Genomic DNA, 16,232 nt, shown 5'->3' on the forward strand with positions numbered 1-16,232 from the left:
GTGCTTTTGACACGTTATCAGTTTTTATTTAAAAACATGCTAAAAACATGGTGTTCAAGAAAGCCAGGACCAGGATGAAGGGAGCGCACAGACAGGGCATCTCAAGCAGGAAAGTGCATCTGAACCCAGCAAGCGAGCTGGGCCAGCTCTCCCTCCCTCCAGTTCCCCTCGATCCCCGGGCTGGGGGGCAGGGTGTGGGCATGAGCCCCCGGCTCTAGCCCTCAGGGGCCCGGAAGGGACCAGGCCTCATGGAGGTGCAGAGGAGCGAGATGGGAGGCCAGGGCCCTGGGAAGCCGGATGCGGGAGGGTGGAGGGACAAAGTGGGGGGCTCCAGGCACCCAGCTCCCGCCCTACACCAGGGCCCTGTTAGCTAGCACCTCCACCAGTGTGGGTGGGCAGGGGGCTGCAGAGGTGGGGACAGTCATTTCCAGCCATCTGGACTGCTTTGGGGCCACCAAAGCAAGGAGGGATGGCCACCTGGGTCCACGTGACACCATAACATCCGCATGGGGGTCTGGGGTGGGGTCAGCCACCTCCCTGGGGTGAAAGCCCCAGATGCAGGCCCATGCTGGTGGAGAGAGGGGGTGACTATGCTCCAGCTGGGGCGTGGAGGTGGAGACGGGCCCCCAACACCTGCTCCAGCAACCCCCAAGGGTAATTCTCAGTCCCTGTTCGCCCACGTCCTCTGGAAGATGGCTGCAGGAAAAGGCCAAGTCTCCGGCCCACACTCCCTTGAAGCTGACTATAGAACCTTGACCTTCTAAGTCGAATCTATAACCTGCCTGCATCAGAGCTGACTGAACTCACTTGGACTTTGGCAAGGGAACCCCCAAGTGAGAGGGTCCGTTCAGGGAACCCTGCCCCAACAGGGAGAAACTGAGAAGGCCACCACACAGACATCATGCAACGTTGCCTTCCGTGGGCTGTGTCCCACCCAGCAGGAAGGGCTAGGGGCTTGGAAGAGCACCCCTTGCTACTCGTGCCTTCCAGCCAGGGGCGACTCAGTTGAATGCCTACACAGCCCAGCATGGGGTGAGGCTGGAAAGCAGTCTGGAGACTGTGGATGAAGAGGACAGACAGGTGAGGGGTGGGAGGGGACACTGGAGGGGAGAGGGGGACCGCAGCCGAGGCTCTGAGGCCAGAAGACAACCCCGAAGCTCCAGAAACATAAGATTGCCAGGGAGGCTATACACATCCCCTGCCCATAGGTGTTAGGATTTTGCTGTGGATTTGAACAAAAACTGACATTGCACTGATAGGCGTGAATGAACCGGCCCCGTCCCACCCCACCACCAAGCACACAGTCCTTATGCACCGAGTCCCACCCGGTGACTCCGGGGCTCGTTTGCCAGTCTGTCCAGTCTGCAGTGGTGTGGTGGCATGTCTGTCCTGAGCCCTGCAGCAGGGAGGCCCCGGGGCTGCAGCTGCATCTCCTAACCAGGAACATAGCAGCGCCGGAAGACCTGGGAGGCAGTCGGGCTCGCATGTGTGCGTGCCCCATCCTCCACCCAAGGACCCACCTCCCTACCTTCCCCAGGGACACCTCTGCGCCTGTCTCGGGGTGGGGCGGGGGGTGGTCTTTACTCTGCCTGACTCTCTGAGACCACCTTACTCTCCACACCCCATCCCCCAAAATCTGGAATCCTGAACATACCAAAAGTTCTGTACTTCTGGTCCCGATTGCATTTTACTTAGGCGAGTGGAGGCGTTGCTGGCTGTGGGGGGTAGGGGGCCAGGCCTCAGCTTTTGGAAAAGACAAGTGGAGGTTGGAGGGAAGACGTGGGCTTGGTGGGAAACTGAGGGACTGAGCCAAATGGGGCAGGAAAGAGGCAGCTGCCCCACACGAGGCCCCATCCAGGAAGGGCACCAACCCTAGCTGGCTAGTGGATAGCCTTTCGAGCTCAGTCATGTGAATTCTTGACTTTATTTTTTTTTTTAACTACAAAAACACTCCCTCAGGCCAGCGTTAAGTCCTATGGGGGCCCCGGTGGCAATCAGACCCCCTACCCTGCCTGTTCAGCTCCTCTTCCCGGACACAGGCTGCTTGCTTCCTCCTGCAGCTGTAGCAAGACCCAGTCTGACTTCTCTGGGCTTCTCCCGGGGGCCCTGGAGGACATGACTGCTACCACTCCGCCATCAGTGAACCCCCAAGGAAGAGAATGGGGGTCCTGGGGCCCCATGGCCATCTTCCCCCTACCCCTTCAGCAGGGACTCTGCTGCCCAGTGAATGTGGCTGGAATGATCGAGGGCCCCAGCTGCACCTTCCCCTTCTGATGGTCACGGGTCCTCTCCCCCTGTCTGAGCAGCAAAACATAAGGACTGCTTCCCCTTCCAGAAGCAATGTGAGAAAGTGAGCAGCATTTGAACTAGAGAGGTATTTGTCTCAGAGTTTCTAGCAGGAATGTCTGTGAAAGTAACTGGGGTCTGCAGAACCTGTCGCGGGAATGCCCGCATGGGGTGGAAGGGGGAGCCTCCCTCGCCAGCAGAGGGCAGGAGGAAGGAAGAAGGGAAACAAGAAAGACTGCTCATCCACGAAGAATAAGGACCCACAAGAGCCCTGGCCACGTTCCTGGTAAAGCACTGCACCAGCCCCCGAGAGGACCCCTAACTGCCCTGACCGCGGGTGCTGGCATCAGCAAACGCCTCAACCCTGCACAGGTTGCCCCTCCGTGCATGCGCCTCTCCCAGGCCCCTGGGACACGGACGTCGGGCCCCCACCGCCCCGCCCACTGTCCCTCCTGCTCAGTGCGTCCTGAGCCTGGCCCCGGCGCATCTCACCGCAGGGCCTCCTGAGCGTGGCACAGCGGTTTGTCCTGACTGAAACCTGATGGACATCCTCTCTCCCCACCTGTCCCCTACCCTCAGGGAAAAAAAAAAAAAAATCAAACCATTACAGAAATCAACACAGTAAAAAGTTACAAATCAGAAAGCTAACCCTAAACTTATCTGAGAGATAATACTCCTGAATAATCATAATCAGAGTAAAATAAAATAAAAAAGTTACACTGTAAGGTATAAAAAGCCCAGGCAAGATGCTCCCAGGGGCCTTGCCCAGAGGCTGTCAGACCCCGCCCCCACAAGCTCTCACCCCGGGGTGGGGGGGTGGCCGTGGACGCCAGTGGCCCCCGCTGGGCAGTCTCTCCACCAGGAGGGAGCTCTCTGCTCCCCACCCCCACGGGGACAAAGTGGCAGGGTGAGGAAGGGCAGGGGCAGAAACGCATCCGTGCTGGGGGGCTCCAGGAGCACGAACCCGGCCCACCCTGTCTTCTTTGGCAAATACACAGATGCGGGAATCCAGGCGCCTCCAGCACCCCAAGGTCTGTGTGCGCCTCCTCCACGCCTCCTCCTCCCTGGCCCTCCACCCACCAAGAAGGCTGAGGCGGGGTGGGCTGGGGGCGGGCGGGCTGGGGAGGTGGGTGCAGGGGTCAGCAGTCTGGAGAGCGCGGGCAGGCAACACAAAGCTCAAATCTTCTTCCCGGGCACAGTGTCCGTGTTGGGGGGCCAGGGCGTTCCCAGCCAGCCGGCTCAGGCGTCGTACTTCTTACCAGTCCGGTGGATGTGCTGGAAGAGGGTCATGGAGAAGGCCATGCCCAGAATCTGAAAGACATGGGGAGAGGGCCTGGAACGGGAGCCTGCAGCGGGGGTCTGCGCGGCACCGGAGTGAGCGGGGACGACCGCCTGTGGGCCTAAGGACTGCCAGCGGCAGGAGGCTGTGCAACCAGGAGCTCAGCCCCTCAGAGCCGCCGGCACGGAATGTCACACACTCCTCCGAGGCTCGGAAATTGGGCTACTGCCGAGGGCTGTGGTGAGGACCAGACACACAAAGGACGTGTCCTAAGTGGTAGCTACAGAGGAACTGAGGCGGCAGACGGGAAGGTGGCAAGAACAGTAAGGCCATGCCGAGTCGCCGGCGCTCCCGGTGTCGGGGCCTAACTGGAGGAGACCCTGGCTGGTCCGGCTCCAGGCGTGGTCACAGGCAGCCGAGGGGCACCCCGGTCCCAGTGCTGAATGGAGGCTCGCCCCCGTGCGCACGTGTCCTCTCAAAGTGCCGCGAGGACGGCCGCGGGCTCGTCTGCTGAGCCTGAAGGCTCTTCCGTAAATCGGATGTGGTCAGACCTGCAGGCCCGAGAGTTGAGAGCAAGAAAGATCACTTCCTGCAGGTCAGCCACCTTCGCACGGACTGGCCAGCCAAGTTCCAGGCTCCGAGGGGAATTGGGCACTGAAGCCTCCTGTGTGGAGGAGCCATTCAGAAATGGCTGGAGCCATACAGAGGAGGGAGCCAGGAAAGGCTCGTCCCAGAAAGGTCAGAGGGCTCTGGCCTCCCCTTCCCCCACACTGGCGTCATCTTCAGGAAGGGAGGCAGGCTTTCCCTCCTCGTTCCTCTCTAGTGTCTGGGCTGGAGCTCTTCCCAGCCACCTGGTCCTGCTCGACCACTGAATGCTAAGAGGTGGCATGACGACCACGCCCATTATACTGAAGCGGAAACTAAGGCAAAGAAGCAAGGTAGCCCGCCCAGCTCCTGCACATCTCACAGGCGACATGGCCAGGATGGCTGCCCATGGAGCACTGAGCCTGTGCTCAGACCTGTTACCTGGGGACGCCGCTTTCAGGAGGGCAGGCATGTTCTCAAGCAAACCCACCCAGGGCTTTCATGCAACTCTGACACCAGGCCCAAGACTTGGAGGGAATGCAAAGGAAGCTGGGCCCCGCTGTGCCTGCTGGTTTGGGACAGGCAGTGAATGGGAAGGGCTCTGGATGCAGCAGAGCGGGAACATGCAAGGAGGGTATGGGGAGTATGTGTAGGGATGTGTGTGGGGGAGTGTAGGAGGGGTGCGTGGGAGGATGCATGTAGGGGTGTGTGGGGGGAGTGTGGGGTGCGTGTAGGGATGTGGGGGGGAGTGGGAATGTGTGTGTGGGATGTATAGGGTGCATGGGGGTATGCATGTAGGGGTGTGGAGTGTGCATGTAGGGGTGTGGGGGCTCTGTGCGGTGCATGGGGGGTGCGGGTGCATGGGGGTATGTGCGTGTAGGGGTGTGGGGGTGCATGCAGGGGTGTGGGGGGGTGTGGAGTGCGTGGGGCTTGGCTCCAGCCCGCCCTCTTACCTGCATGATAAGGATGCACATCCCCACCGTGCCGAGCACGTGCTTGTTGTCATCAAACCACATCTTTACTTTTTCATAGCAGCCCTGGGGAGCAGGGACCGCAGGTTAAGGCAGTGGCGGGACAGGACAGTGACTACCCACCCCTGCCCAGCCCCCACCTCACTTCCCCTCCTGCCCCTGCCCTTGCCCTTTCCTCCTGTCCCTTCCTGTCTCTCAGCCCTCGTCCTCCCACCCTGGAGCTGGCCCACCCCTCCCCGCCCAGGGTTCCACCTACAAGGCCACACTGCACACCCTCAGACCCCCTTCAACCCCCACCTTCTGACACTCCCAGCTGTGGGTCCAACCCCCCGCCCGAAGATCCACCTGCCTTTTGGCTTCAGTCCTGTGTGTCCCCAACCCCACCTCTGTTAAGCCAACTTCTTGGGAGTCCCCAGTGCCCCCCACCCCGGGTGTCCTCTGGCCACACCGTCCCACAACCCGGCTTCTGGGAGGAGGCCCGGAGGCAGCGGTGTCCAGCCTCACCGTTCTCCACAGAGGGGTGGTGGTGTTGCGCCCGCAGCCCTGGGAGTTCTCCATGCAGCAGCGGTCGGGAACCATGTTCTCCCCCAGCACTGGGTACCAGTCCGTGTAGTCGGTGACGCCGCAGCAGCGCATCTGGGGGTGCGAGCCCATGGAGTCAGGTGCCCGCAGCCCGCTGTCCCCCTCTGCCTTCCCATTCCCCCAAGCCAACCCACAAAAGCTGCCTCTCTGCAGGTCAGCAGAGGAGACAAGGGCATCCCTCTCACCCTAAAAGGGAAGCCACAGCCCCTCCCTGGAGGCCAGAGCACAGAGAAGGTGATGCCCACCTGCCTCTCTGAGCTGGGCACCGACCCCCCAACCAGGAGCGCTCAGCCCTCTGCTCACCCGCCCCACCCCACCTGCTCTGCTTTGGGGACAGTCCCAAGCCAGCTGCTGCCCACCCCCCCGCCCGCAATCCAGGGCTTGCTATGGAGCTCTGGGCTGCACGGACTTGTTTTCCTCTTAGAATAGGGACCTTCTTGCCTGACCCACGATCAGGGAGGCATCCCTGTTGCTGAAATAAAGATGATCTGTCCTCCCTAGTTCCCCGTACCCATTTAAGGCACACACTCCTGTGTCCAGATCCCGCTCACCCTCCTTCACTCCCCTGCTGCCCCTCTCCAGAGGCATTCCCTGTATGGTGAGTCCCAGCAGCTCTCCAGGCCCCCTGGGTAGTCTGAGGCCCCGCCCCCCTCCTCCCGGCTGGCCCCTCACCTCGGCCTGGATGATGTTCCAGGCGTTCTTCAGCCCCACGTTGTTCTCTGTGTTGTACAGCAGCAGACCCTCTTTCAGGTCCTTCCTGGCATTCTCATTCACCTGTCAGGTTGAGGGCAGACACCTGAATCCCTCCTCCAAGGGGTCAACACAACTATGCTTGAATGCTCCCAGTAGTGGGGAACTCACTAATGCCAGAGACAGTGCATGGCCAATAATTCAGAGGATTCTATTTCCCAAGACTACACAGGTAATAAGCCACCCATGCCCCCCTCAAACACCTTCCCCACACTGCCCCCACCAAACCTTTCATCGGGGCCTCTCCTAGCTCCCCTGGTTCCGTTCTCCCTCCTCCCTTCCTCAGAGGTCCTCCTTGTCAGTGCTTCTCCTCTGGCTGGCCCTGTCCCCACCCCACCGCCCATATGCCTCCTCCCCTCTCATAAGGCTCACCTTGTCCATGTAGACAAAGAAGAGAATAAGCAAGATCAGCTCTGCTAGGAGGATGATCAACAGGACGATGAAAAACTGGAAAGAGAAAGCCTAGGTGTGGGCACATCGTAGTGGCCATGGCCGGGGACGGGGTGCACACCAGGATGGCAGAGGGGCAGGGGACAAGTGGCCCCTAGACTGGGCTTCCCAGGTGTGGGAGAGGCCAGCTACTTCTGTGGAATCCCAGAGAGGTAAGGGAGGGAGATACAGGAGACAGCCAATCAAAGAGTGGGAGGGACAAGTAGGGCAGGGACACCCAATCATGAGGATGAGGGGCGTGGTCAGGCAAGGAACACTCTTGAAACAATTTCCTGGGGCTCAGGCTGGGCATCCAGGAGGCTGATGGTAGTCCCAGGAGCTGCCCATCTCAGTGGCCCAAATGCAGGGATATCAGAGTTCAAGGGGCTGGAGGGATCTGGGGTCCAACTTACACTAAGGAGGAGGCACTTGTTTTCCTTGATGGCCCCCAGGCAGCCGAGGAAGCCTGTTACCATGACAATGGTGCCGATGGCGATGACTAGGTTGGCTGCAGACAGCGAAGGGAAGCTGGGGGAGAAGGTGGCAAAGTTGCCTTGGGACACGGAGAGCCAAATGCCCACGCCAAGCAGCCCACAGCCACAGAGCTGTAGAGAAAGGAGAGCCATTAGATCAGCACTGCTTAGGGGTTCATCCCCATGGACCCCGAAGTTTGCAAGGCCCCACGCCCCAACTCTGAGACTGGGAAACGGGGAGAACAGGGCTATAGGTCAGATAGGGCCACGGGCCTGTGCCACATCAGCTGTGAGACCCAGACAAGCCCTCAGCCTCTCCATGTCTCAGTTTTCCTGCCCGGCAAACAGCACAACACAAACCTCCTACGGTCACTCTGGGGATCCGATTTTAAATCACTCTGGGGATCTGATTTTAAAAGACACAGGCAAAATCCTGTAACAACTACGGAGGGTCCCAGACACACACAGGGGGTTACGGTTATTCCACTTGTCAGAGGAGAGGCCCCAGCATTCAAGAGGGAGTCTGGGAGGTGGGGCACAGCGGGCAGGGAAAGAGAGTCAAGACCAGGGGGAAAGCTCAGAGTCAGACCCCCAGGCACCTGTGTCCCGCTGGCCTGTCCACAAGGGCCACAGGCCCGCTGTTCTCAGGAGCCTGAAGAACAGGTTTCCCACAGATGGAGGAGAAGGGGACCCATCGGGCTGGCCGACACATAGGCAATGCAAACCCATCACTGCCTCGGCCGGCCATCCACGTGAGCCGGAGAATTGGCTCTCTCCATGGCACCCCTGGGGCTGCGACGCCACTGGCTTCACCTGGGGACACTTTGCTTTCACTGGTTGCGAGTCTCCACAGCTGCCTGATTCTATGCTCCACAGAGCCAACCCACACCCCACCTCCCCACGGCAGCTCCGAGGAAGTATGCGGAGTCTGAGGAGCCCATCCATCAGCCGGCCCACATTTACTGAGTACCTGCAGCCTGCTGCCCCCTGAGCCAGCAGAGCTACAACCTCTTCAGAGCCCTGCCTTCCTGGGACTCTGCTCTGGCCGGTAATGTCCGGCTGGAGGAGGCAATCAGTCCCCAAAGGACAGGCGGACTTGGAGCAGGTGGGGGACGAGAATGTTCCAGGCGGGGGGAAAGCAGACATGCAAGGACCTGGGGGGTAGGGCACAAACAGGGATCTGACCCCCCGGCCTGGTGCGACCTTGCAAACTCCTTGTAGGCCCAAAGAGCATACATACAATCGCCTGCCTCCAGGATTGCTGTGAGAATTTATTTATTTATTTATTTATTTATTTATTTATTTATTTGTTAAAGATTTTATTTATTTATTTGACAGACAGAGATCACAAGTAGGTAGAGAGGCAGGCAGAGAGAGAGGAGGAAGTAGGCTCCCCGCTGAGCAGAGAGCCCGATGGGGGGCTCGATCCCAGGACCCTGAGATCATGACCTGAGCCGAAGGCAGAGGCTTAACCCACTGAGCCACCCAGGTGCCCCGCTGTGAGAATTTAAAGGGGAGAAAGCCTGGGAAGTGGGTTGCCAGCACCAGGTGCTGATGTCAGGAAGGCACTGACCAAGTAGCTCCTGGGTGCCAGGAGTTACGCTGTGACCCCAAAAATCGAGCGCAACCCTGTTCTCAAGCTGCTCTAGCTCCAGAGAGAGACCCCGAAGGACCAGGGAAGACAAGGCAGCCCGTGAGTGGACAGACAGCGGTTCTCACATGCGTGCGGGGAAGGTTAGCGGGTGGTGGGGGGAGAGGCTGCCCAGAGGAGGCGGCATTTTCTTCCCTCTTTCAGTCCACACACCCAAACTGAGCCCCCATTTAGCAAGTGCCAAGGCCTGTTCTGAGTGCTGGGGGGTGGGCAGGAATAAGCAGCACAGGCAAACCGCCCCCCCCACTCCAATGAGCAGGCTCTTCTTATAGGGGACATGATGGTCGAAAAGCAAACAAGTAACATGATTTCAGGCGGTGCCATGAAGAAAAATAAGGATGTCAAGGAGTTAGAAAGTCTCAGGGGACAGAGTAGTCACAGAAGTCCTCTAAGAAAGGTGGCATTTATTTTTAAGGGCCAAAATGAAGAGGGGACATGGTGGAAGAATGTTCTAGATAGAGGGAAAAGCACGTGCAAAAGCCCTGAGTTGGGAAGAAGGCTGGCCCTCCCCGGGAGCGGGAAGTAGCCCCTGTGGCTGCAAGGGAGTAAAGGGGGTGACACGTGGTAGGGGACCAGGAGGTGGGGTGGCAGGGGACAGGTGGGGTGAGATCTTGCAGGCATCAGTAAAGACAAGGCGAGTGGTGTTCTTAGCATGCTGGGAAGGCACGAGGGCTGGAGAGTGACATGATGTATGTTTCCGACAGATGACTCTGGCTGCTGTTCAGGGATGGACCCCGGGGGAGGGGGGCAATGGGGAAAGCCAGGGGAGCAATCAGGAGGCCATGGCAGAGATTAGGCACAGGCTGGTGGTGACCTCTACCAGGTGGCTCTGGAGGACTGGTGAGCAGCAGTACAAGGCAGGCTTGACAGGACTTGCTGGGCTTTAAAAGATGAGTAGGATTTTCACAGATGAAGAACCAGAAAGTTGATCCAGACTGGGGCATGACGAAAGAAGTGGGGGTATTCCCATGCATTCCTAAAGCAGAGATGACTCAAGCAGCGGGGAGGAGTGGCACTGAGTGGAGCAGCTTCCTGGGTTGCCCACCCACGCTGTGGAGGGCTCCTGTGGCCCCTGTACCTGGGAGCAGTCCCAATGGGACTACGTCAAGGCTCCCAAGGTGTGGGCATCCCCCCAATCAATGGGCATCCACAGAGCTTTCCAGGGGGTGGGTGCCACCACCCCTGTGACCACTAGGTGGCGCTCCAGGCCGGGTCAGAAGCTCTGAAATGGTCCTCCAACTTCTCATAGGGACTTTTTTCAGTCTGGTCAGTTTCTATACTGCCGACTCAATTTTTGTTTCATTAATCATACCATGGAAATTCATGATTTTCATGCTGAAGATTTATGGCTCGAAAAGCCAGAGACTGGGATGATTGAGAGGAAAGCCCACGGCTGCCAGGTCACTCCCCAGGGGTTGAGGAGCCTGCTAAAGGGACTGGCTTTGGGACCCCTGGAGATGCAGGACACAGCTACTGCCCCACCGTGGGGACTCTGGGGCCCCCAAGGACCCTCCCTGGCCCTGGAAAGTTCTCCCGGCACATCTTGCCCCGGAAGCCAGCTCCCACAAGGAGTGGGCCGGGCAGAGGCCCCTCTGTACCTCTGTTCTCCCTCTCCCTTCTGGGGAGAACAGCCGTGAGGTCCAAGGGCCTCTAACTGGGAAAACCTTCACGGCTCAGAAACTCCCAGGACCTGGTCATCTCTCGCAAAAGAGATCTCTGACTTCACGCTCCACATTCTTTGATTTGGTCTACAAGCTTCCCAAAGCCCCACCCTGGAGCCTCCTTCCTGCGCAGGAGAAGGGCCTCTGGCTCTGGCCCCATTCCTGCTGCCCTCTCACTCCCGGTCTGAGGTCCCACCACACCCTGGGCTGGATCCCAGGTGAGCCCTGCTGCCTACAAGTGGGGCAGTGCCCATACACTGCCTGTGCTTCAGTCTTGGGGTGTAGGGGGCATTGCACGCAAAGTCTGCTGAGTGAATGACGCCCCAGCCATGCAAAGGGGGGGCCTCCTGCAAACCCCATGGCCACTCTTCCATACCCTCAGGGCTCTCCTGCTGAGATGAAGCCTCTGCTCCCCTCTCAGACCCACGGGCAGACCCCCCAGGCAGGAAGAAAATAATCAGACCCTAATTTCACAGTTAAGGACAGCAACAGGGGACATACAGCCATCCCACTGCCAGGCTGGGCCCACACCTGGATTCCTGGTTTTTGGTGTGGGGCCTCTCCCAGACCCTCGCTCCAGGAGAACGCTGAGTGCACACTGAGCCTGGGCGGACAGGTGGAAGGCACTGTCTCCACCCCTGCCTCACGTCCAGGTCCCAGCCACACTCCCCTTCCTGCCTCTGGCCTGTTTCTCAGCTCAGCCTGCACGGAGCAGCCTAAATCCTTTCTCCAAGATGCTGCTTTCATCAGGCGGTTCCCCTGTGTGACCTTACAACTCATTAGCTCTCTGAGGCCCAATTTCCTTTAAAATGTGGGCTTTAGACTAGAGAACTTCTTAGGTCCCTGCCAGCAAGGACTTATCCAAGCCCGAGACACGGTGCCATCGCATCCCTGCCTGGTGGTTCTCAACCCAGGGCGATTTTGCTCCTCTGGGGATATCTGGCAATGTCTGGGGACATTTCTGGTTCGCACAGCTTGGAGTTGGGGGCTCCTGCTGACATCCGAGTGAAGAGAGCCGAGGGTTACTGCCAAACAACGATGCCCAAAAGAGCCCCTCACCACAAACAACTACCCAGCCCCAAGTGTGGAGAGAAGCCAAGAAACCCTGCCCCAGCCCCATCCCCATGCCAGACGCCCTCCCCCAGCTGCTGCCTCGAGAAGACAGCCATCACAGGAAGAGCCCGGTGTGTCCCCTTCCAGGGCTGAAGCAGCATCCTGGTTCAGGAAGGGACAATAAAACGTGAGAGGAGTAAAGAGGTGACAAGACTCCATCTGGGAAGCTGGTGAGAACCGGGGCAGGGGCAGGGAGAGGCCGATGTCTGGTGTGTGGCAATGGGCAAGAGCGAGGAACTGAGGGCAGAACAGGTTTGCTGGGCAGGAAGGCAGGAAGACAAGAAGCGGACCTCTGAAGCCAGAGCAAGGGGCTGGGGAGGGTGCGGCAGGAATGGGGGAGGGAAGAGGAGGGAGGAGAGGGGCCCACATGGAAGGTGCCCCGCATAGGAAGGAGACGAGGCCTGCAGTGGCACAGCCAACACTCAGTGTCAGAGAACTAGCTCGGGGCCTTCGGGAAAATTCCCTTCCAAACCAGAGGGCTGTCTCAGCCAAGAGGACAAAGCCACAGTCAAACCCAAGCCAGGAAGAGACTCTGGGGTGAGGCAGGGTGACTCAGGGAACCAGGATCCAGCCAAGGTTAGCACCAACCGACCCAAGGTCATCAGCCAACATGGTACGGCCTAGGCCTGGTCAGCACCCCTCTCCAGCCGGGGAGGCCCAGCGACCGTCCTGACTACCAGCCTTCCTGCTCCCTGCCCCAACTGAGGGCATTTCTAAGTGTTTTCAATGCCGCACCCCAAATAAATCCACATCCAAATGTGAGAAAAGAAGCTCCTACTGTTGCCTTTGCCTGAGGCCTTGATCTCCGTGAGGGCAGGGCTTGGGTCAGTTTCGTTCCTTGCTAACTCCCCAAAGCGTAGAACAGAGCCTCATCCCTGGCAATGGCTTTGGGTGTCCCTCCTACAGGGCTCTCCTGTGCGGCCCTTCGTTGACTGCAGAAAGGAGAAGGTTCAGGCCCTTTCCAAGGGCCATCTCAGGACCTTCCTCGTCACCCATGGGCCCAACCACCAGACGCACACCAGGCAAACTGAGCCCTAGCCAGGCTATGGCCATACAGTGGACAAGCATTCCAGGCTTGCCTCATTTATTAAGCCTGTTGTAATTAGCCAAATATCCCCATGGCATTTTTCCTCCTCTTTATTTTGAATCCTATTGATTTGTAGTTTTAATACGTGTTTCTGCCTCACGTCCTTATGTATTTTTCATGCGGGCATCCCATTTCTCTGGGGGTGAGTCCCATAATTTCCCCTTCAAACCAACCTCCCTTCTGAGCTTCTACCCCTGACTTAGCACAGCGGACAGCCACTCCCTGCTTCCCCTCATAGCTGCCAGCAATCTGTCCCCCATACAGGGGTGGCCTGCCCCGAGAGTGACCTCCTGTGCCAGGGCTGGCCCCAGGGCAGCCCGTCAGGGACCTGCCAAGCCTTCTGTGTAGACTAGTCACCCACCACCTACAAAACACCAGCTGCTGGGACCAGGTTCACGTTCATCTATTCCTCTTCCATGGGAGGGCCTGGAACATGCCTTGAATACATCAACATTTGCTCCATGGACAGACAGATGGATGGATGGACGGATGAGTGGGTAGGAGGGGGTGGGAGGGCCTGAGCAGGCCACAGCCTAGGAACAGGACCAGACCCAGACACACAAATCCACTTGAATAAAATCCCCCCCTATCACCTCTTCATCTCTACTCTTAGAACCCCCAAGTGCCCCAAGTTACTCCCAACTGACTCCCCGTAGCCCCTCGTTTGCCTGTGTAAGCCACCTGCTTATCTACCCCGCTTCTCCTCAAAGCCCCCAGGATGTTTTCATCCCTGTGGCCTCGCGTGTCTCTGCAGAGCCCCCCAACTCAGCCCCAGCACCCCACCAACCTCACCCCCTCTGCTCTGTTGGAGCTTTTCAAACTCTAGCTCTCAGCACTCCCCAGCACTCTCTATGAGCCACGGCCAAGTGCAGCATTTGATGGCATTTACTAAATTAGTGGATGTGGAGAATAAAAAAGAAAACCAGAGCGACTTTCATTTCACAGCCTAACGTGCCGCTAGTAATGGTCCAGCCTGGCCCTGGGAAAAGCCAGCCTGCCAAGAACTTCATCCCGGGGAAAATACATCTGCCCCAGGAGGGGGCGGTCGTTGTATTGCTGATACCCCTTACTTCCAAGGGGCCCTGCCGCTCATTCAGTGTCATGGCCATAACCACAGCAGGGGGCGGGGGGAGCCAGACAATGTCTTTGCCTAAGTCACCCTGCAGGCAGGAAGATGGAGCACAGAAGGGAAGTGGACACTGGGTGACAAGCCTCCATGTGAGGCTGTTCCTGGCCCCAGGCAGACCAGTCCCCACTGGCGCACCAGGGTCCCAACGCTCAACATCCATCCATACCCACAACCCCACCTTTGCACAATTCTGGTTCATCAAGAATTCTTTCTTAGTAACTCAAGAATGCACTTCCTTGGAGCTGACATACATCGGTCCTAGTTTTGCTCAAGCAGCCCACCAAACACAAGTGTGGCAGGCTTTTAAGTATTGGCCGGCCTGTATCTACCATGCCTTCCCAAGACTACTCCACGGCTTTTACATCTTTGTCTCATCCCTGTCCCACACGTGCAGTCAGATTCCTGCGATGCAGGGGACAGCACAGAGTACAAAGATACCCCTCTCACCCCCGACACTCTGGGCTCTATACTTATAGTAATCTAGCCACAGCCCTCCTGACTTGTCGGGCAGCCCCCCCTGGTTTTGGCTCACGCTGAGCTTGTGCATAATTTAAAGTGAAACAGCATGACTCCTGGGTCATTCTTTTTCTGACCCCACACTTTCTCTCAAAGCCTCCAATTTCTTCACAACTTCACCTCACAGCCCCCAATATCACCAGCTTACATAGGTGACAGGGAGATCACACCCATATTTCTGAGCTGAATCTTCCTCCAAATAAACATTACATAAAGCATTTGCATATCTAAAACCCAGTTACATTTTGATTATCGCAGAATGAGGTTATTTTCTCAGATGGTTCTAGGAGAGAGCATTTAAACACGGCCCAACTTCAGGGGTGCTGTTGTCTGTTGCTGCAAGGCTCGGAGATGCACAGAGCTCTTCAATGATGTTTCCAGAGTCCACTTCTCCCCAGCGAGCTTTGTAGAAACACTGAGACCATAGTAACCCGCTCGTGATACCCACCCCCGTCTGTTGAGAGTGGGTCCTATCGCTATACCTCATGTATTGCTTGTATCCCCCAAACTCTAAGAAGTACACGACAATCAGAGTCTGTGACGAGGGAAATCCCACTTGAGACTTTGAGGACAGCCCTGCTGAAGGTCTTGGCTGGGGTAAAGGTCCAGGCACCAGCAGTCCTGGCCCCCGGCCAGCAGCACAGAGAGCTCGGTGTCCTCTGACCCCGGGAGGGCAGGAGGCCAGCCTTATTGAAGCACTGCCCATCTGTCTGGGCTTCCCAGCCTCAGCACGAAGGGCATCTGTCCCACCCAGGGGCTCACTTGAATCAAGGCATCTGCTGGACTCCAGGCTGACCCGCCCAGGGGCAGGGAGACTCTGTGTCTGTCCCTGGGTTTCAAAGGCCAGGGCAGGGGTGCTGAGAGCGGGCCTAGCCCCTGATTCATCTGATGCCTGGACAGCAAGGGGAGTCCACGCTGCATTACCCTAATGCAGCCCCCTTACACTCTGGTCTCGTGCGACCTCTCTCCTCCTCTGTCTGGGAGAAAGGCCCGTGGGACATCAGGGCTCACCTGGCCCAGCTCCCCCGCATCCCAGCCCCAGAACCCTCTGAAAGCCTCTGGTGGACAGCAGGTCCCAGATTGACTTCCTCAGGTGCCAGCATCTTCCTACGTCTCAAGCCGAGCAGGGAGTTGGTGAGGGGGAGGGGGAAATAAAAAAGGAGGTAGAGACAAGCCCTGGAGCACCTAGGGGAGCCCTGAAGTGGGCCAGAGGCTGCCGGCAGGAAGCCTGAGGAACAGCCCCCAGAAGGACCACAGAGTGATGTGTGGCTGGGACGCCGAGGAGCGGTAGATGACACATAGCCCCAGACAGCCTCGTAAAGCAGCTGCGATCATTCACCAGTCCATAAACATCGATTCCCACCGCCATCACAGCCATTTGTTGGCCGCCAAACATGCAGAGAGGGTGCCGGGGAGAAGGAACTCACACAGGAGCACCTGTAGCCCGGTGCTGCCCAACTGACCCCACCATCCTATTGTGCCCTGGAGCGGGAGGCCGGAGGCCCTGACAGCGAAATCTGCTTGAGGACCTAGACAGAGGACACCCGGGAGGACACACAGCTGCTTCATGTCCCTCGTTCGGAACACACAAGAGGAAGGAGGCTAAAACGCCAAAGGGACGGGGCAGGCATGGGAAGAACTTCCCAAGAGGGAAGCTGACAGTCCTTTGTCCTTGGTCCCTTCTAGAGGCTCTGTTCCCTGAGCCAGTTGGCACACTGCC

The 16,232-nt window shown here is 58.1% G+C and overlaps 1 protein-coding gene across 2 annotated transcripts in view; it reads right to left on the reverse strand.

Annotated features, from left to right (window-relative positions):
- Positions 1 to 16,232, reverse strand: part of TSPAN9 (tetraspanin 9) — a gene marked incomplete at its 5' end in the record, with an annotated part of 192,392 nt that continues 176,160 nt past the window's right edge. For both annotated transcript variants that reach the window (XM_080811544.1, XM_080811543.1), the window contains 6 exons: positions 1 to 3,597; positions 5,104 to 5,187; positions 5,626 to 5,757; positions 6,376 to 6,477; positions 6,826 to 6,900; positions 7,296 to 7,487. In XM_080811544.1, the coding sequence (XP_080667670.1) occupies positions 3,526 to 3,597; positions 5,104 to 5,187; positions 5,626 to 5,757; positions 6,376 to 6,477; positions 6,826 to 6,900; positions 7,296 to 7,487 (657 nt within the window). In that variant the 3' untranslated portion in view covers positions 1 to 3,525. The remainder of the gene's footprint in view (positions 3,598 to 5,103; positions 5,188 to 5,625; positions 5,758 to 6,375; positions 6,478 to 6,825; positions 6,901 to 7,295; positions 7,488 to 16,232) is intronic.

The sequence above is a fragment of the Martes martes genome (genome assembly GCF_963455335.1).
Source record: "Martes martes genome assembly, chromosome: 8".
NCBI classification, from domain to species: domain Eukaryota; kingdom Metazoa; phylum Chordata; class Mammalia; order Carnivora; family Mustelidae; genus Martes; species Martes martes.